This window comes from Hippocampus bargibanti, linkage group LG05, assembly GCF_051943395.1.
Source record: "Hippocampus bargibanti isolate YZ-2025 linkage group LG05, ASM5194339v1, whole genome shotgun sequence".
Classification (NCBI taxonomy): domain Eukaryota; kingdom Metazoa; phylum Chordata; class Actinopteri; order Syngnathiformes; family Syngnathidae; genus Hippocampus; species Hippocampus bargibanti.
Genome location: NC_142738.1, coordinates 22,023,163 through 22,045,310, shown reverse-complemented (window position 1 = coordinate 22,045,310; position 22,148 = coordinate 22,023,163). Strand labels below are relative to the sequence as shown.

At 41.8% G+C, this 22,148-nt stretch overlaps 1 protein-coding gene across 4 annotated transcripts in view; it reads left to right on the top strand.

Annotated features, from left to right (window-relative positions):
- The first annotated feature begins 1,199 nt into the window (after nt 1–1,199).
- brsk2a (BR serine/threonine kinase 2a) overlaps nt 1,200–22,148 on the top strand; it is a 213,273-nt gene continuing 192,324 nt past the window's right edge. For all 4 annotated transcript variants that reach the window (XM_088997306.1, XM_088997308.1, XM_088997307.1 and 1 more), the window contains exon 1: nt 1,200–1,574. In XM_088997306.1, the coding sequence (XP_088853432.1) occupies nt 1,481–1,574 (94 nt within the window). In that variant the 5' untranslated portion in view covers nt 1,200–1,480. The remainder of the gene's footprint in view (nt 1,575–22,148) is intronic.

Here is a 22,148-nt window from a genome sequence, read left to right as displayed (position 1 = left end):
CCCAAATCAATATGGATCAATATTAGCAAAACTAATTATGATGATTTAAGAGGGAGGATTCATTACCACTTGATATGGTTACAATCCCCACACACTATGTCCTTATAAAAAGATTAAGACACCTACAAGAGGAATTGTTGTCAGAGAGTCTTCCAACAGAGACAGAATATCAAGGTAAATGGGGGACAACAGAAAAGTTCACATGCTGCAAGATAAAAAGGCACATCGAGTAAAATGCACAACAGATCTATGCAAGTGATACAAAGAAGAGACCCTTCATTCAGCCACCCACCACTGAAACAAAGTTATGACAGCTCACCTTTATGAACAATGATGCCACATAATCAAAAGCTCATGAGCGACATAGGAGCCGAAGGCCTGACCCCCAACAATATACAACTGTCAGATCATACAAAGCGTTTTGCGAAATGTGCCAAAACATTTTTCTGGATGGGGAAATTGCAAATGCACACATTGATTGAAAACTTTAAATTGTCTGAGGCATGATTATCTACATGTATCATATTACAGTATCGTGCCATTGGCTGCCAACAGTTCAGAGTGGAACCTATGCACTTCTCTCTCCCAAAACAATTGAGTTAGGGTCCAGGTCACCGGCTACTTATATATGCTGCAGAAAACAGATAGATGAAAAATAATTGCACATTTCACGTTCATGTTTAAACTAGGGCGGCTTAGTAGTCGAGTTTTCTCTGTGTCCTCCGGTGTCTTCCCACACACCAAATACATGCATGGCAGGCTGATTTGACATTCCAAATTGTCCCGAGTTGAGCGTGAGTGCGAATGATCGTTCATTTCTGTGTGCCCTGTGATTGGCTGGAAACAGTTGGGTGTCCCCCCCCCCCCATCCATTACCCGAAGACAGCTGGGATAGGCCCCAGCACCCACTCCTAGTGAGGTTAAGGCGGCTCGTAAAATGAATGAAAAAGAAATATTGAATGTTTGCAAAGATAGCGTTAGGAAATTAGTTGGTATTTTTAAGTGACGTTAAGATAGGGTATTTAATAAAGCATTTAAATGCCCCTACCTGGACCCAATAAGTTTGAGAACCATCGGCCTCGAGCTGGTCCAGCGCGAAAGACCAAACCTCCCATATGATTGGCTAAAACTGCCGTCAATAATCTGTCGCGTTCACACAGCACCTCCCACAGTCGCACTAGACAGCGCTGCTCACTCCCTCGCTCCGACAATGCTTTGAAGGCACTTGCTGCTAGGCTTCAGTGATTGGAAGGAGAGCTGGGGGGAGAGAAAAGGACAACCTCGTCTCCTCCAACACCGAGCGAGGTTGTGGCCAAAGGAGGCAGAAAGAGGTTGACGAAGGGGGTGGACGAGGAGGAGGTGACGGTGGTGGAGTTTTAAAAGCAAGACCTCAAAGCGTCTCGGACCTCCGAGGGCGAAGAGCGCTTTTCATCGCTTGCTCTTAGTACTAGAAAGTAACCGATCTCCATCCGCATTCGTCATGTCATCGTCTGGTAAAGACAACAGCGGAGCCCCGCATGCCAATTACGTTGGACCCTATCGTTTGGAGAAGACGCTGGGCAAAGGACAGACAGGTTAGCGTCATACTCCGTGCACCCGGTTTTAATTGCTCGACTAATTTGATGAGAGCTCGCGCGGAGCGTGTGCACCTCATTTAACTGTTAAAATCGAAGCCCCCCCCCCCCTCACGGCTTCTTGTGCCTCGCAGTTTCCCACTGACATAGTCATTGTTCACGCAATGGGACAAGGGGGGTGCATAGCGAGGACTGTAGTAGATTTCGGTGACAATGTTTTACATCGTTTTGGAGTCTGAGTTTGTGTACGAGTGTGTTTGTGCATTCCAGCTGGACTGTGAGAATAAACTTTTGTGTTTTCTATATTCCCGAAGGTGTGCGCACGCGCGCGCGTGTTCCTGTTGTAGCAGAGCAGCGTTAATCCCCATTTGCCCGATACATTGATCTATTCTTAGTCCCTAAGGCAGGCAGGCTCAGCAAGGCAAGACAAGGCAAGGCAAGTCAACGCAATGCAACGCAGGGCAAGGAAAGAAGTCAGTCAAACCGTTCTCCTCTAGGCTGTGGCTGCGTGATGTGGTTTCCTCCAACATGGTGCCGTGGGTACCACCCTGACAGGTGCTGGGAAATAAGAGCTACGTGAATCCGTCTTCATATCGCCTTGGGCACGTTTGTGGTCTCCCTGACAAACAGGCACATATCTCACTATTGACTCCAATGACATTGCAGTTTGTTGTTGTAATTCATGATCGAGACAGGACTTCACTCATGCATGAAAAAGAAGGGGCAAACTCTGATGCTGTGCTCATGACCCTCTCAAAATCTCACATTTCTGCTGAGAGATTTCCCTGTCATCTGTTGTTTAAAACCCAGCAAATAGGTGTTACTTATGCTACCTGGCCCAGCTGGTTGTGCCAAGCAGCCGTGCAACCGTGTAAATTGCATTTTCTCTGCCAGTGTTATCTTCAAATGCACGCTCCCTGCCCTGGTCATGTTGTGAAGTTCCCGATTGTTTGCTTATGGGGATTTTCTCTCAACACTGACATGGCTTTCGCTTTACCACAAACCTTGCTGCATTAGAACTCAGTTCAATTAGCCACACGAATGTTCTAGTCAGCTAAAGCCTCGGTAGGCTTGCAATTGCAGTCCAGAATGAGAAGACATAATGACCACACGGCAGAAGCATTTTATTATCATTTGATGACAACAACAAAAATCATAAACGGACAACAGTGTCAAGCTGTACTATCTACGAGTGTACGGAAGAATAACGCCCCCCCCCCCCCGCCTCATGCCTCATGTAAACATGAAATAAAGTACAGTATCGACGAAAAGGTTTCTTCAGCCGTCATCTGTACTTCTTTGAGGGTGTCGAACGTTTCGCTTCTTATCCAAGAAACTTTGTCAGCAAACTAAAGTTTTACTGGTAGTTCAGGCCCGATATATAGGAACCACTAGCAACCACTCATTTGACGACAATGAGATTAAAATCTTAGCGAAAGAACATAGATGGTTTGAAAGGGGAGTAAAAGAAGTGATTTTCATAAAACAGCTAAATCCTTCATTAAACCGATATGGTGGGGTGAGGTTCAATTTGAATCGTTCATACAATAGCCTGCTTAGGCAACATAGGATTAGTAATACTGATGAGGTGATAGCGGTGGAAGTGGGGCAATCAGGCCAGTCGTTAGTCAGAACACTAGGAACAATCAGTGGAGCTGCAGGGAGTAGTCCTCTGCTCCCCCCAACCTGAGAGCAGGGACCTATCATAGCAGAGTCCGGCACCGCCATGTCTGGACAGTAGGAATATATATATATGTATATATATAGGGCCTAAACTACCAGTAAGACTTTAGTTTGCTGACGAAGTTTCTTCGATAAGAAGCGAAACGTCAGACACCTTCAAAAAAGTACAGATGTTGTCTGAAGAAACCTTTTCATCGATGGACCACTCCTGTACGATTGAGAGCTTACACAGACGTACAGTACAGTATTACTGTTCTGGTTGTCTTTGCAGAGAATAACATGGTAAATGACCTGAACGACTTCTTAGAACCAAACAATGCTCAAGTGGTGCACATTTTGGTACCATATGTTATTTTTAGCTGGTGGACAATCAACTAATAATATACAGTATCTGCTACATCTGCACAGTCCTCCAACTGTCATAAATGTTGCATGGTGTTTTCCCACGAAATATTAATTATGAATCTCACCACGAGTACCTCGGTTCTCCTGTCTCACTAGTGCTGCTTGTGTATAATCGTCACTCTCAGAAAGACACAGTTCCGCGTGGTCTCTGAAGAGGCTTTGCTGGCCGTATGCTGCTGGTGCAAAGGTCTGCTGGGCACAGACTGGTAATAATACGGTGTCGCCTGGATCATTCGTGCTTCATGATGCATTTACAAGTGGATTTTGTCCCAATTTCTGGTCAGGCTTGTTTGTCAGAATTGCTTCCTTGGCTGTCTGGGTTGCCATTTCACTGGTAAAACTCAGAATTTGCCAGATACAACTACTAAATACAGTAAAGTCTCGTTATATCGATATCGGATATATCGATAGTCCCGGTTATATCGATATTTTTTCGGACTCCCTTGAATATCGATATAACGAGACTTTACTGTAGTTATTTTTCATGTGAACTTTTTTGAAATAACATTTGTGTGAGGTAAAAGGCTGATAAACGGCTTGCAAAATCTGTTCAGTTCGGGAAACAATTACATAAGCTTTGCCCATGCAGCTAATCCACACAAGACCTATTTAGATTAATGACATGCATAATATCCCATTTGACCGTTGATGAAAAATGTCAGTTCTCTCAGCCAGGTCTTTCAGAAAGGGTTGGCCTGCGACTGTGCATGCCTCATGCACCAGGCCCGGTCATGAGTGACCGACCGGAGGCACCTTCCAGTGGGCTCAAGCTGTGGTGGTTGGCCGGTGTTATTAGAGGAGAGCAGGGTGTCCTCTGCTTCAGCTGAGCAATGGTGCAGTTCCCTGTTCATTAAGTGATTAGTTCTGACCCAAACACACGCACACAACCATCAAAGTGGTTCTGGTTTGGCTTCCTGATTTAATCCCTTACACAGCCAAATTCCCCAGTCACTCACACAGTCACGTGGCCCAATAGAGAGGGCTGCTCTAGCTTAGCGATGTAGCCCTTGCATGTTGACAAATGCAGACTCATTGCATACACGGCATTTTCTGTTCAGTAAACTGATACATAATCTTACTTTTTTTAGATTATAGTAACAACAGATGGCGATGACATTTGCTTGCTGTACACACATTTTGTCCGTCATTTGATGCCATTTTATCTGTGTTTCCTTGGATTGGATTGCTTTCTGTGCAGTATCAGCACCCATCCGGTCCAGAACAAGGTCTTCCAGGTTGTGTCCGCATGGGATACAATCGTACACTAATGATAGTCATTGTGTATGTGTGTTGGGACCCAGTGAGACCCGTGTGTCTGCTTTGTGATTATTGTGGTGCTGCCTCATGCCGCAAAACATGCTTGTACTGTGATATTGCCATTTCCATTTAAAAACTCAGTGAACAGTGTGTGCTGTAATTGTATGTATTTCTTGCAATTTATGAAATTTAAAGAAAACGTACAATTCTACATTGGTTTTGTTCTCACAGTAGCTAAATTATTACTTTGGTTGCTTCTAGATCAGAAAATGAAACCCAAATGCATTCTTTGTTACTTCCCGGAGGCACTTGATTAGCGGAATAAATGCTGCCTATTGTTTTGCTAAAGAGTCTCTTAATCCAGTGTAAATCCTTGTTCTTGCAAGATTTAGGTATTGACAAGATGTGAGCTGGAGGTTGCGTAGGCTCCTGGATTCTTTAGCGGACATTTACAGAATGAAATTCTCAGCAGGGGCCTTCATATCGACATATGCACCCAACAAAATGCGACTTGTGATGGGTCGTCGCTCTGTATCTCAGTTTGTATATCTATTCAAGCATTCTCCTTCTCTGTTCCCTGCGTTTACTGCAGAAACTGGCAATTTCATTTATCTTTTTGTCAGCGCTGCTCCCGTTGTAGTTCATTCAAGGACTTTACAGGGCATTAATATGCAAGAGTGAGCAAAATGTTTTATCTACCCTTGTACCCACAACCAGTCACATTGGTAAGACTAAGACTGGATTTCGGCACATACCATAATAATGAAAAAAAAAACTAATTTTCTTTTGATTGATTTCTGGTGAGTTAGGGTGTTTCATTGAGATCGATTTCAATGATTTCCTGTCTTGTGGTGACGACCCATAGTGTTTCACACTACATGATATTCCTCCCCAATAATGACAAGTGATGTGAGAATGTTCACTCCATTAAAGCCATGCTGGGCTCAGATACGAGAAATCACCCCCACCCTAAGTGTTCATAAAATGACTCTTAATTTGTCGTGAAACTTTACTGTAGTCTGCTGAATGAAATACAGTAAATGGCAACAAATTGTATTTGTTTTTTGTTTTTTTGTTTTCTTTTGGTGTTTGTTCAATGATTTCAAAGGCCTGGCCCAGTGGCTATCAAGTGTTACTCAGAGTTAGGAGCCTGTGTAAATTGGTTTTCTGGAAACCCAGCAGAGCCAACAGGAAACTCAGTTTTTCTGGTCACAGCTGTTTTGATTCTCAGGCCAAAGTCAAAGTCTTGCTCCTTCCGCCACAAAATGCCCCATAAATGGTGTCAAGTTAGTGCATGTTTATGTGTACTTCATCTGATCTGTATGTTACGTCTTTGACTCGGATTACTTTGTGATCACAATTTCCATCATAGGGCACCCTCCTCTCCTATTCGATATTGCGCCAATACACCCCCACCCTTCACCAGTCAAGATTCATACGGGGATTCAACCATGTGGTAAATCAGACAAGGCCTTGGTAGAAGTGCATCGATTGAGCAGAATGTATGTAGCCAATGATTTTCAGAGATTAATGATGAGGAACGAAGTGGAGGAGCGTTGGGGAGTATAGTGACGGATAAAGGTGAACAAGACTGCTAGCAGCAGCACTAGTCGAAGAAAATAAGCAGCCTTGAATAGAACCACATAAGGAGATCTTGATCATTGTGAGTACAGCGAAATTATTAGGTCAAGCAAAGTATTGATCATTCGCTTCATCACACTCTGTTCTCCTGGCTTTTCTTTCATGTTTGTATTTCTGGTTTGAAGAGGTGGAGAAGGCTTGATCTTTAAATGGGAGGTGAGTGAATTAGTAAAGCATTTATTTGGCGCAAGTGACTTTTAAGACCAATCACCCCAGTTTACATTGTTTTGCCAAGGTATTGTTGCGATTGAGATCGAAAAAATCCCTGACAAATTCAAGTACCCAGGTTAAAAAAAAAAGCTCAAGGAATTATTTTTCCGCCTTTGGCAGGCACTTATTCACTGTACACTGTACAAGAAGAAGTCAACTCAATTGAGCAATAATAATTCATTTTATGCATGTAGTGATACAACACCAACACGGTGAGAAAGCCAACTTGACAATAAACCTTCCCTTCTCTAATAATATATGGACATCGATGTATTGGAAAATTTTTATCTTGAAGTTGTCCCCATCAGCATGTCACAGCGCAATGGCTGCCTAACCTATACCTATGATAAATTACATACCGTTGCCACACTATCAACTCCACGATGTCCGAAAATCAAATTCAATCGCTAATTACAGGACAACCGACACCCCTGGAACAAATCACTTCAAATTACTTCTACTGAGCGCATTTTATAAAGATTCCACTGCATATAGCTATATTTTACTCTTGCTGAATATTCCGGAAGTCTTGTTTTTGAGTTGGTGACGAGTCCTCACTCTACGTCACTGAAGGAACGCCCCTGACCGAAAATTGGAGACATTGTAGCAGTCCTTCCATCACGTCAATGCATTTTGCTGTACTTTGGTCTGAAAATGTCGTGTAGGACCAAAAAGAGGCAGAAGAGGGCGAAAAAGCTCAATGTAAAGAATTAATCAGCCTGTGGAAACGGGCTGATTAATTCCTTACACGGCTTTGTCGCCATTTTCTGCCTTTTTTTTGGGTGCGACATTTCCCACCCCTGATGCCTCAAAATGACACGGAATAAATTCTTTAATCGATTGCAAACACGTATGCTTTCTTCTTCAGAACTATTTGAATCATATTCATAACTGGATGAGTAACAAGAAAGCATATTCTCCAAATCTGAAGCCATTGTTTTGATTCTCGAGCAAGGCAAGACGTCTTGCCGTGACACCACGAACATAGGGGCGGGACCTTCTGAAACTGGCCACTTCCGGTTTCAAATTGAAGTACTTTTTAGACACTTTAAGTCATTTTTATTGTTGTTTTATATTTCACTAAAAATATCATACCACGTGTTTTGGGTATTTTAGATATAAAACGTTTTTCTGATGTCAGTTAGGAAACAAAAAAGTGACGTCGGTTATCCTTTAAGTATGCTTAAAAAACGGACCAAATAATATAGACATTGTATTTTATTCAGTTATTCATGATATTGCTGCCAGTGTTTGGTGGTGGCATCAGCATCAGTGGCTCGGAGTATTACTGGCAACCGGCTCACCACAAAGCAAATGGCCCAAAATGGCTAGTGAAAAATGTTGAATTACAGTTTATTCGACGAAAGTGATTTTTCACAATTCGATTCAAGCCGACTGACACAGTTGCCATTCTGCCTGATCACTTTTCAGCAAACCAGGTTTACGAAATGTTGCTGTTTTACACGGCAAAATCCGTGTAAGAATGTATGTAGCCAATGATTTTCAGAGATTAATGATCAGGAACGAAGTGAAGGAGAATATCGTGAGCCTAGGCCAGACATGGGCAAACTACGGCCCGCGGGCCACATACGGCCCATTAGGCTTTTTAATCCGGCCCGCCGAATTTGCCCAAATTATAGTACAAACAGTGTCTAAAACTCATGACAAAAAGTTAGCGAACAACAGGGCAGATAACTGAAAAGTTGCCTGCCCCATTTTTCACAACTGGAAGCACAATGAGACAACTAATCACATTATAAAACATTGTCACAAAGTATTTTTTAATCAAGAATGCACCTACTACAAATGGTACCTTGCTTAATTTACGGTAAATGTGCATGGCTGTAGATTTTGCTGCAGTAGTCGATTGTCATTGCAGTGCACTATGCAACGTTTGCATTGCTTCCTATGTGCCACTAAGCCCCTTTCATAAGTCTCACGTACACTTTACAGTCACGGTTTAATGTAAATTTAAGTTTTGGAGCGTCACATATGTTGTTAGTTTCTTTTGAATCTTTCTTCTGGGCTGAGGTTCTGTGCATCTATTTTGGAAAATAACATGCAATTGCACGACTTTATAACGCTTGCGAAAGTCCGGAAGAAAGCAGCAGGCTTCTGATTGGCTGCCGTGCCGAGTATGCAAATTTCAACTGCAGGTAGTCTATGTTTGTGTGCTCGGCGACGGTACACGTGTACTGTTTGCGCGTGAAGGCGAGGGCGTCAGTGAGGAGTTTGTTGAGTGCGTGGTCAGGACAAACCATCTATGATTTGGCGGAATTTAACACAAGTAGGTGTATTTCGTTGTGTAATAATATCTTTTGAATGTTGAAAGTGACTCCATTTTTCAATAAATGTTGATTTCTTTAACTTTGCCCCTTCGATGGAAACTTATTAAAAACAGACGCAATCTTGATAAATCACAGTGCATGTTATTTTAATCTATTTCCATTTCCTCCTCCAAGTATCTGCGAAATAGTATGTAAACGCCATATTCCTTGAGACAAATTTATTAACTGATCAGGGATATTTTTCACATTTGAAAGACAGTTAATAAATCGGGTTGTAGTGTTCTTACTGTGCTATGAGGTTTGTACATACTACATTTAAAGGACAACCGGCACCATTTTTTGTTTTTGTTTCCCACTGACATCAGAAAAACGTTTTATAGCATCTAAAATACCCAAATCAGGCAGGCTGATATTTTTAGTTAAATGAAAAACAACAATAAAAATGACTTCAAAATGAATCCAGAAATGGTCAGTTTCAGAAGGTCCCACCCCCCTGTTCGTGACGTCACGCCAAGACGTCTTGCCTTGCTCGAGAATCAAAACAATGGCTTCAGATTCGGAGAAGATGTTTTCTTGTTACTCATCCAGTTATGAATATGATTCAAATAGTTCTGAAGAGGAAAGCATAATTGTTTGCAATTGATTCAAGGAGTCCTTCCATATCAATTCGAGCCGTCAAGGACAGAAATGTAGCACCCAGAAAATGCAGAAGATTGCGCTCAAGCTCCGTTGAAAATGGGCTGATTTGTCAGCTGGGAATTTGTGTCAGCGAATATCAAATAGTTGTCTTGGTGCAACACACAACGATTCACCATGGCGTTATTTATGTGTTTTCCTTCTAATTTCGCCATCAACACGGATCAACACGAAGTTTTCAGACCAAACAAAGTACCCAAAATGCATTGTATGTCGCTTTCTCGGTCAGGGGCGTTCCAAACGTGACGTCACATGGGGATCGTCATCAACTCGAAAACAAGACTTAAAACGTAAACTATAGCTATATGCTGTGGAATCTTTGTAAAATACGCTCAGTCGAAGTCATTTGAAGTGATTTTATAAATTATGGACATAACTTGTTCAGAGTATTTCCGGCCCAAACACTCCCACTCCTCACTCAAATTTTAGAACCCAATGCGGCCCGCGAGTCAAAAAGTTTGCCCACCCCTGGCCTAGGCAGACATCCTGAAGATCCGCGGATGTTACATTCCGTGCTGTCTAGACCCCCACCATGTACACTTTGAATAGGGTTTATGACGGCACTCTCCGTCCAGCTAAGTTCTTTCTGAAACAGGCTTCAGAAATTGGGTGAAACAGAACAGGTTGTTCAATCATGCCATTGCAATATGAGTATCGCAGATTGCACGAGAGGAATGGAGCATTTGGGGGTACTGTGGGTTCATATGAAGTCCTGATATGCTGATAAGTAATGATAAAAAATACAAAAAATGTATAGGGGGGCTGGAATTTAATACTGTATTGCAGTGTTTTTCAAACTTTTTTGAACCAGGGCACTTTTTTTTATATTGGATTTTTTTTGCGGCACACCACAAACCATCTCGCAGGAAAGAGACAATCAGTGACGCCACACGGACAAATATTAAATGACCCTCACAGTCTTTTCAGCACAGACACAGGACAATGACATAATATTGGCAGAAAATGATTAATAAATGTTTGTAAAATTTTAAATTTGAAAAAGGGGCATTGGATAGTTTCTCACGGCACACCTGACGATCTGTCACGGCACACTTGTGTGCCGCGGCACACTGGTTGAAAATCACTGCTGCATTGGGATGCTGGAGCACTTCTGAAAATGAACTCTAAATGCCTATGACCACAAGGATCCCCAATGAAAGGGTTCCGACATGGTATAGGTCGGATGTATTGGTAAACTTTAACCGTGAGAAACATGACAAGAAATTAAGGCTAAACATTGTTTTCCTCCCAAGGAGTGATTGTGCATTCATCCGTTCATTGTTGTTTATGTTCCCGCGCTATTTAGACTTTCATTGTGATTGTCGTCCAGTGCAGTGGCGAGTGTGTACGCTATTTCTCCCCCCTGGGTACTCAAAATTGTTCCAATAGTATATTTATTTTCATGTTCTGTCTATGCTATAAATGCTCTTTGTCATTGACTCTGTTTTTTCTTGTTTGGCCAGTCATTATATATCAGCGAGGAGTTTTTTGTGTAATTTCAAATTAACCCTTTCTTAGCTGCCTGTCTGGGTGAAACTGCATGACCGTTGGGTCGGCTGCCAACGCTTTTCGTCTGGTTGTCATGGTTTCTCTGCTTCTTGCTGGTTCCCAGTCTGCCCTCATGAAGAACAAAAGGATTGCTCTCTCTTTTTCTTCCACCTACTCACTCTTGATTTTCTTCTCTCTCACTCTCAAACTCTACATGCGGCTGCAATCTGAAATCAGCATCATAATAATGCAAATTATGCAGCCTTTTTTCTGTGTGTGTTAAGTTTAACTTATTCATTATGTATTCAGCTCACTGTTACTGGCATACGTGATGTATGGTTCACATATGCTTGTGCAGGCTTCATGCTTTTGCGTGCACTCAGACATACGGCCATGGATCAGACAGGCTTGTCCTGCTCTTTGCTCTGCACTCTTTTCTCTGTTACCATTTTAAATCTGAGAGATTAGCACATGTGGGGAGCCTCGGCTTTAGTGGCTGTCGGCTCAGCTTGCCTTGGCAGGATGTCCTGTGATTGGGGAGAGCTCCATCCTCATCACCTCAGTGTTGGCTCTCTGACTCTACTTCATCCATTAACAAATAGATATGGGTATGCCATTGACCTTGACTTTGCTCCAGTTTTCTCACTGCACCACACTTCTACATCCCACAGTAGTGCTCAAGAATCCATCATCGGCCCTCTAGAAAGATCATTAATCAAAGCAATATGGTAATTGGAAGATTATTCTTCTTTTGATCAATACTCATTGCATTAGTTTTATCCATAACGCTGAAAGATTAGTACAACATTCACAATGAGTTCATTTGCTGCATGAGCTCAAAGAATATAGATTTTTTTTACTTTGTTTTATTTTGATTTGATTATTGTCAATACTTAAAAGAGATGGTAGTTTGACTTAATTTCTTTGATTGACTTTGCAGAAAAATCACAACCACTTCATCCAGCCAATTCCGTACACAGTACTGCATAATCCGACACATGTGGCCTTGTGACGATATTCTTGTTGACGTTAAACGTTATACATCTCACAATATTCTGCGCCAAATTAACACGTCATTTTCACAAAATCATAATCAATGAAGAAATACCAAATCTGAATTAACCAATTCCAGTAAGAATGGTCAGAGCATTTTTTTGACAGGGGAATGTAGTGACAATATGTCACATCACCCTATATCGGAGGTCTTTATGTGGAATGTGCACATACGCGCTACATTCGAGGGACGGTCACAGGTAGGTATGTTGCTGTTGGCCGGCTGACAACAGACTGAATGCTTTACAACCAACAAGCAAAAGGGAGTTTGCAAACTTAAGATACAATGCATCACCCATTTGCGTTGATTTGGTCATTCACTCGCCAATGTCAATAACAGTCGCAAATGCAGATTTGGGGCGTGAGTTTGAGCATATCCAATTTGTCCACATGTATATCAATACTCAATGAGGTTTGAATTCACTTGGATGGAATGTTGACAGATATATTTTTTCACCACTGTCTATTGTATATCCTGTCAATATAACTATGAAATTGCCATCAGCTGAATCCAGATGATTATACAAGAACACTTGGGGAAGAAGCCGGGTCCAACCTGGACTGTTAACCAACTTGGCGTGGGGCAGATAGCAACAAACATCCATCACATTGAATTAGACACCTGTGGACAGTTTCAAGTCTTCAATTAACCTATCACAAGTCTTGAATTAACCTGAGGTTTATCTTTGTATGTGAGGTGGACTTTGTGAGATAACGCATTGGATGAGCATCAAAAACCAGCAATCTGCTTTCGACCCTTCGGTGGACAAGCCGCAACGAATTCAGGGATGTTATTTTTTTACCCATGCCGTAGGAGTTCTTTATTTACAGTGTATTATTTACAGTGTATTTTTCTCATGGTCCTTTATGGACAGTGAAATTTGGACTCGTTTCAACTTTGATAGTTCAGAAAGCGCGGTAACTTCACTCAGATATCGTCAAGAGACAACCTGGAAGTTCGTCATCCATTGATGATTTCAAGGCTAGCCACGAAGGGTTCGAGAACTTTAAGCCCCATAAAGGGATTCATAGTGTCATTCGTCATGGTGAGGCAGCCAGTTCTGACGATAAAGCTGCCAAAGCTTACAAGGAATCGTTCCTCAAGATGGTGAAAAAAGAAGGCTACGTTCCTCATCAAGTGTTTAATGCTGGTGAAACCGACCACTCCATCCCATCAAGCCATCGACCATCACAAAGGTAAATAAAATGACTTTATTATATAGTACATTGTATTTCTCTCATTGCAATACCATAGCACATTTATTATACATTAAATAAGGTATATTCTGTGTAGTTTTAAGGCATAGAAAATTAGAAAGTAGAAAAGTATGTTTTATGGGGACCTGGGAACGGATTATTCTCATTTTAATGGTTTCATATGGGAAATTAATGTTTGAGATACACACTGTTTTGGAACCAATTAAGTTCGTAAGCCAAGGTATCACTATATTATACTTTGTTCCAAATCGCCTCATACATTTGAGAGCGATGTTTGCCCGACTCAGTGTTGCTCTTTTGTTGTGGACCAGGATTTTAGGTCTATGGACAAGTAGATCCAATTTCCCATTGTATTGTACTGTACTGTCACAGTGCTACTGAGGAAGATGAAAGTGAGGAAGACACCAGATCTGGACAACATCAGCTCCGTGCTCCTCAAGACCTGCTCCAACTAGCTATGGGACATTGTCCAAAAACATGTTCAATGTGAGTCTGAAGCTGGGAAGAGTTCCACAATTGTGGAAAACATCGTGCCTAGTCCCAGTGCCAAAGACCCCCCCCCCCCCACCCAACAGAGCTTCATAGCTACAGACAATTGCCGATGACATCTCACTTCATGAAGAAGTTGGAGAGACTCATCCTTGCCTACGTACTACCGCTGGTGAACTTGTCACGGAACCCGCTGCAATTTGCCTACCATCCCGGTGCCAGTGTGGAGGATGCCATTATCTAACTGCTCCATGCTGCACTGTCACACCTGGAGAAAGCTGGTAGCGCTATGAGGATCAAATGTTTTGATTTCTCCAATTTCTTAAACACCAACCTGGTTGGGAACAAGCTCCAGCATACCGTCATTGACCATCACTTAATGTCATGGATGACAGGTTATCGCAAAAACGGGCCACGTAATGTGAGAACAAGAAGAACCTCGGACGTTGTTCCTCCAACCTGTAAGCTTCAAAAGTTCTCTGATGACTCCTTGGTCTTTGGCCTCATTATAGACGAAAATGATCGTGAATACAGAGGACTGACGGGGGATTTAATGGACTGGTGCCTGCAGAACTACCTCCAGACCAACCACAGGAACAATAAGGACTTGGTTGAGGATTTCCACAGGAAATGTCTTCAGCTGCACTGATGAACATTCATTGTACGGACATAGAGAGGGTGACCTCTTACAAGTACCTGTGTGTTCTTATCAACAATAAACTCGATTGTTCTACCAACATCTGATCAGGAAAGGGCAAAGCCGCCTCTTCGTGTTCAGAAAACTGCGGTCCTTTGAAGTTCAGGGGTCAGTACTTATATGCCTCCGTTGTTGCCTCAGCCATTCAGCATCACGAAACATATCCCATTTACCAGATTAAAAACCTGCCATACGTATGTCAGACACGTGAACCCAACACTAATTTTTATTATAATGTGTGGAGCGTTAGCTCTGCTACTACACAAATGTAGCATCCAAGACGGGAACACAGCTACCGTTGCCTTCCTATTTCGTCATCCTTGCACCTCACTCCCCAGGAATGACAAATTGATTCACATTTATTCCAACTGTTAAGGGAATGTAACGTTTGGATGAAACGAGTTGATCGGTCATGGCACGACTGTTACTTTACGCTTTGTCATATATGAACTGTGTTAAGGAAATGTAGTTTCCACAATGTTCATGCACTACCAACTGAACAGGTTGCTCGCTAATCTCAGGGCACACAGAGACAAAAAAATCACCGGTACTCACACTCACACCTAGGGACAAAGTATGAGTGTTCAATCAGTCCGACATGCATGTGTTTGCATTGTGGGAGGAAACCCGAGTACCCGGAGAAACGCTGGCCCAGGTAGAGCATACAAATTCTACACAGGGAGGTCGGGACAGGGCATGAACCCACGACCTCTGCTCTATTTCTGTGTTCAACTGCGAAACCAATTGTGTTAATTTTGAACTCTGTGTTGTAAGCATGTCTTGAGCAAGGAGTCTTTTTGTCTGTTACGGTAATGACCATACACAAAGCGCATCTGATTTTAAGGCGCGTTGTGAACTTTTAAGAAAATTGAAGGCTTTAAGGCAGGGGTCGGGAACCTATGGCTCGCGAGCCATATATGACTCTTTTGATGATTGCATATGGCTCGCCGATAAAACTAAAATACGTATGTATTTACTTTTTCGTTTCGTCGTTTTTTTTTCGCCGTTCATTTCCCGTTGGGGCTGCAGTTGGCGGAAAGCGCAATTTTGATTGGATGACACTGACCGAGAATGGCCGAAAGCGCCATGTTGATTGGATGATAGTGGCCGTCATGTTGAAACAGGTAAACGCCCCTTTAACTGAGCCCAACGAGTGCACTTCAGCGTGAATACACCGGTGTGTGTGCGGAGAACCGCATCCCAGCAAGACGGCGAGGAGAGAAAATGTTCTGATTCTAATTTGCAATGAAACAATACCATCGATGAAACAGTCGGATGTCAGTGACATTTTAACAAGCCCCATGTTAACGTTAGCATCGACATACTTCTGCAAGAAGTAGATTGCAGGTAGCAAGTGTGGAAGCTTATGAGCCGTGTGCAGGCTAACTAGCAGTAACTTCGCCTCCGGACCGGCAAATTGAATTTCATTCCGATCGTTTTCCTGGAATTTTACCAAACACGAGGAACGGAAAACCATTCATGTTAACGGTGAGTACTATCACAAAGTTATTTTAAATAATGCATTCTGATATTTTGTTGAAAAGTGTCTAAAGAGTTTGATGGTTCTCTTTGTAAGTAGGTTCGTTGTCAGATCTCCCAGGCAGGTGACGCGCAGAGCTTGATCGTGGCGTGGAGTCGAGCAAGTCGTGTCGTGATGTCCGTCCGACGCCCGGCGTGAGCCGGGCGTGAGTCCGAGATGAGTCTGAGATGATTCTGCCCCGTGGTTCGCCCCATCTCTCTGTCCCGCGACAGCTCCTTTTATACCATTTTCAAGCGTGTGATATGCGTCAGGGTGAGACGCACATCAAGGAGATCAAGGAATTGAAAGACATGCAAGGGTTGAAAGGCACACTTCAAAATCATACACACGTGTGACGCCACAGGGCTCCCCTCCTGGATCCGAAGTCGGTGAAAGCGATGAAGGAAAAATAAATAAAAACAAAAGTCATTCTGCGACATGGTGAGGCCAGGCAAGATGACGATCACCGGGCATGACAGGCGTCGGTGGGGTGGTTGCCGAGGAAGTTTCGTGGTGCCTGAAGTCGTTGTACGGGAGCACGGCAAAGAGTGCTCCACGACTGCCAGTTTGCCTGCCAGCTGATAAACATTTCTAAATATTTTACTTTTATGGCTCTCTTAGTCAAAAAGGTTCCCGACCCCTGCTTTAAGGTGTGCCTTTTAGTACGGGAAATAAATAAATATGTGTGATGCATACAATGGTTGTAGAGTAAATTTGTGACCAAGGAGGTCTGTACTCTCTAACTTATCTATTTTCCTTACCTTATTTTTACCATTTGAACTCACTGTTACCAATAGAACTAACTGAATGAGTGGTAAAGCAAATAAGCAATGCAATGTAAACTTCATCCCAGATGGTAGCTTTTTTATTCTAGGCATAAAGCTGCTTATTCATGACGATGTCGGATGTTAGTGGCGTACATGAGGGTGTATGTTTGTCTGTGCTCTGCATCCTCCTCCTTCATATCAGACTGATGACCCATAACAGTGCAAGAGAGGCATAAATTACATGAGTTTTAGCACATGACAGGCAGAGTGGATTTAGTGCAGCCTCAAAAGAGGTTTCTCTTCTTTCTCTCTTTCTTTCTTTCTTTCTTTCTTTCTTTCTTTCTTTCTTTCTTTCTTTCTTTCTTTCTTTCTTTCTTTCTTTCTTTCTTTCTCTCTCTCTCTCTCTCTCTCTCTTTCACCTATGAGACTTTGTACAATGAGAACACCCTTCATTCACACAAATCGAAATGCACTGTGGTGCTGTATTGTGGGAGAGAGGAATCAAAGGTATCGTCAGCAGGGATGTGACGTCGTAATGGAGAAAATTCAGCCACAGCAGGAAGGGTCATACAAATGCGGACCAAGGAGACTAACTTCTTAATTAATTAATCAACCATGGGTTGGGCACACTGTTCACCCCGATTTGTAGTTTTTATTGCTCATAATTTTTTGGGGTGCAGTTTAGAGAAGGCCCTTGCAGAGGAAGGCGCATACATGAACATCAAGATGCTTGTGGTCTGGAAGAAAATCCCTACGCCGAAGTAGTTAAAACATAGATTGCCACCTGGTGTAATAAATGGTCTTCTCGATGAACTGAAAAAGTTCACAAGACACTTCCGAGACATATACTGTAAATACCCTCGCAGGAGAAGTGGAAGGAATGAGTGTTCAGTTTGTGCTTATTAGTTTTGTCTTTGAAGTTTACACATCATTTACGTTTCGTTGTTGGTTTTCCTTTAGCTAATGCAATATTGTACTCACTTTCACCACAAACACATTTACCCATCACTGTAAGCCAGTATGTATTGACTGTCTTGAATTGTATCTGCATGTATGTTTGGCTTTTTTTGTGCGCCAGCGTCTATTTTGATGTGAAGAGTCTGCTGCCATAGCAACCTGCTTATATGCAACTGTGGCCATCCTTGAACAAGTCAGTTTTTTTTGGCCTGCTTTGCTGCTGTCATCAGCATGCTTTAATGATATTACAGTTGCTGTGATGGGAGCATAAATAAATATAATCGAGGTTGATTAGATACACAGTAGATTTGGCAGTGTCCATCCATTCTTTGCTCGGTTTATCTTGAGCCTTATAATAATAGTACCTTTTGTTTCAAGCGCCTTTCAAAGCTCTCAAGGACCTTAATATATTCTAGGTGACTTGAGGTGAGAGGCGGGACACACCCTGAACTGATTTCCAACCAATCGCAGAGCACCAATAGACAACCCAATTATTCTTACTGAAATTCTCATCTCAGGACAATTACAATCGTCATTTAACGAACACTGCATGTTTGTTTGAGGAAAGCAGAGTATTCAGCTAAAACTCATGCAGTTACTCAAAGAACACGCAAAGGCCTTCCACACAGCCCGGACAATTGATTAATATGAAAATGATAATGTCAACATTCCTTTTGAAATAAAGTGATGCAGCAAGCACCCTGCTTTCACATCTCAGCTTCAGTCCAGCACTACTGTATTGGTAACTTAGTAGCTTACTGATCACCAGCTCTCACTTTATTTCTCGATTCATTGCTCGGTTTTCCTTCATGTCGTACCAGCCTGTTTCTTCCTGACCTTTGCTCCTCCTGCTCCCTCATTTCCTCGCTTCATTCCTAATGGATATTTCCCTGCAGCCTCCAGACCTTGCATTACTGTTCTGCTCAGGTAGGTCTCATTTCATGCGGAGGAGATTATATCTCACCGGAAGCAATTCAGGTGTGATAAGCCGCAGTTTTGTGGACTCAAAAGGCAGAAAGAATTAAATCCAACCCTTACTTATGCTCCCTTTCAGTACACACCTGCCAATCATGAGACTGGTGTCCACACATTAAGTGAACTTGAATAAAAAAAAAATTCTAGTCAACACACAGTTTTAATAAAAGTTCTATATTGAGGCCATTCACAGAACAGAGAAAACACATGAAGTGTTCACCTCATCATTACACTGCTTTCCTACCGCTATAAAGAGGAGAAAACAAAACAGTTGTTCAAATTAATATTTCAAATTTCACACACAAGCACAATCATGTGCAAGCATGCGTATAAATGGGTTAATTTGATGCGAGGGCAGACTACTGGAAGAGGGACATACTGTGTTGTCTTAATGGGACTGTGGTTGGAATTGCTTGTGAATACTGGATAGAATAGAATGTGTAATTATACTTCGTATTATAAGTCACACGGGTAAAAATAACACGTCAATCAAGACAAGAAAGGCCACATTGTGGGAAAACTCTAGTGGAAATTTGCATCTCGCCAATAAAAGACTCAATTCAATACGTATCTCGATGTATGGATTAAGATTCAAGAATGGTTTATTTTCAAGTAGAGCAATTCGATCCAGTTGGATTCAGTGAGATTTCAATTTCAGACGACTATAGCTTCTGTCATGTTCATGAATATACTGTATAAGAATGTGCAAAAGCACAAGGCCCACCCTATTCAAGTGAATTAAATAGAAAGAAACAACAAATCCTAAGCACCTTCAAAATAATTTATATCTGGTTTGCATCACTCGTGAAAGACAATGCAATTAAATTTTTGATGCATACGCTGCAGTACGATTCGAGGATAATGCAGTCTAAAATGTAATGATTGGATTACGTTTGTTGCAATCAAATATATTCCAATTGTAATTGGTTTTCACCCTAATCGGTTCTCACATGTATTTGTCCTTACCTTGTTACCATTAATTTTCCAGACAGATACCACGCATGCTTGCGGGTGTGTATAAAACCTTGTTGGATTGGGGCTGACAATAACCTACATTTATGACTCTGTAGTTTCCAGTGTCACCACATTGCAATTTATGACATTCTGTACCAAATGAGAGTTGATTAAATATTAAAACCTGAATGTGGAAGAGTTGTGCATTTGTGTGTATATTACATAGCATTTTCATTCTGAAAACTGAAGTGAGTAGGACAAGATAGAGACAGAAAAATAAACACTTGACAAATTGTCATGATTCTAGTCAGCATAACAAAATGTGACTCCATGATTTTCCAAACTCCCGAAGAGTCATTAATCCCCAGAGAGATTGTATGCCGGATACATGTATCCGTCTCATGGCGGACTGTATGAATCGCTCTAAATACAAGTTTACATATCCTTACAAGGACATGTTTTATTCTTCTTTAAGACACTATGAATGCAATGTACACACAAGATAGACCACAATTATTTCCTCCGTTTCCATAGTGTTGCATTAATCTGAAAGAGAGGCGAGAAACACATCATTTCTGATGTGCTGAATGTCCTTCTCATTTTGTTCTAATTTTTGAAAAAGGCCCTCCCTCATGCTACTGTAACCTTTCAAGCTCTCCTGACTGAAGTGTTATTTACAGTCAATTATCTAACTGCATCTGGTCACATAGAAGTCACATGTATAAAGAAAGATGAGCTTACATTGGGTCCCTCTTGGGTTTCGAGTTTGTATCCATCCCTGGAAGTGAATCATGAAAAAGAACGCCGGAGAAGGACCTGGCCTGCTGTGGTCCAGACTCCTTGCTTTTCATATTGCTGTTTTCTGTGTTCCCGACCATCATCTCTCATACAGAGGTTGAGAATGATAGAGTGGCCATGCAGCACAACCACTGAATTTGAGGGTATTTACTCCCAAATCAAGTGAAGGATATTGGGACTTTGTGACTCGTGGTTATTAGGAGATCAAACAACGTCCCATTGTGGGACGAATAAAGGTATTCTGATTCTGAACGTAATGGGACGATTGGCAGCTCAGCTGTTCCTTGGCCAGTTGGGCACATATGGCTACCATTGAAACAGGTTCCCTTGTTGTACTTCACAGTGCAGATGAACAATGACACAGAGTGTACTGTAAACAACCAGAAAATTTTAAGGCGAAGTAGTCGAATGTTTGCAAGGGTCGAGCCAGTCTTCTCATGTGAGTGAATCCGTCTCAGTATGCATCTCATTTGCTTTAGACAACACTAAAGGGTGAAGTAAGCGCATACAGTCACTGAAGACCGCTACAGAAGACACTTTACAGCTCAGCTCAACAGGCATGGCTATGCATTGATTTTAAGTTTAGAGTTTAATTTATGATTAATTTTAATTTATGCGCATTTGTACTTTTGGTTCCCTACGAAGTGCCCCACCTTATTCTGTATATAGTTAACTTACCTCCGCTTCCAATTTACTTCTATTTCTTCAATTATTAATGCTATTTTATGCTGAGGCTGCTTCTGTATTTTTAGGTCTGAAATTTATGTTTCAATCATTTTAGTTTTTACAGTGTTAGCTTTTACAGTGTTAGCTCAGCTGGGGTTTTGAATCATTTTAGGTACATTGGTCATACTGATTAATATCTTTTCATTAATATTTTTTTATCGTCAGTCATTCCTGAGAGGCAGCCCTCTGCACTGGAAGCTTCAGCACTGCCCTTAACTCGTATGGTCCTACCGCTTGGTCTGACCTGGCTCTATGCTGCTGATGGCTACGAGCTTGTCGTGTTTTCTCGCCTGAGTGTTCTGGGCGCAGCTAAGGGTTATTATTTGAAGCGACACTGACAAGAAACAGTGTCAATTTTATTTTAACAAGTGGTTGCACACAATAATTCATATTGATCCAGATACATATATTAAGTATGTATATCTAATTTGAAATTTTTACCATTGTGGGACTATTTTAAAGGCTTTGTTATTCTTATTTCTATTCGACTTTGAATGCATTTTTTTTCATATGATGTGTGCGATTTTATGACAAATTGTTGGAGGGATTGATTTCCCCTCATGTAAATCACTGAATTGCATTATAAGCATGGATATAGCTAAACGAATGAAGTTTGAATACTTTATTGGTCTACAGATCACCCTGTAAAGACTTCAGTGATTGTGAGAGAAGATCATGTGTAGACATCACAAACATTTTCCTCTGTGGAAGTGTGTACATATACTCAGCTGTTCAGTTCTCTGTGATTCATCT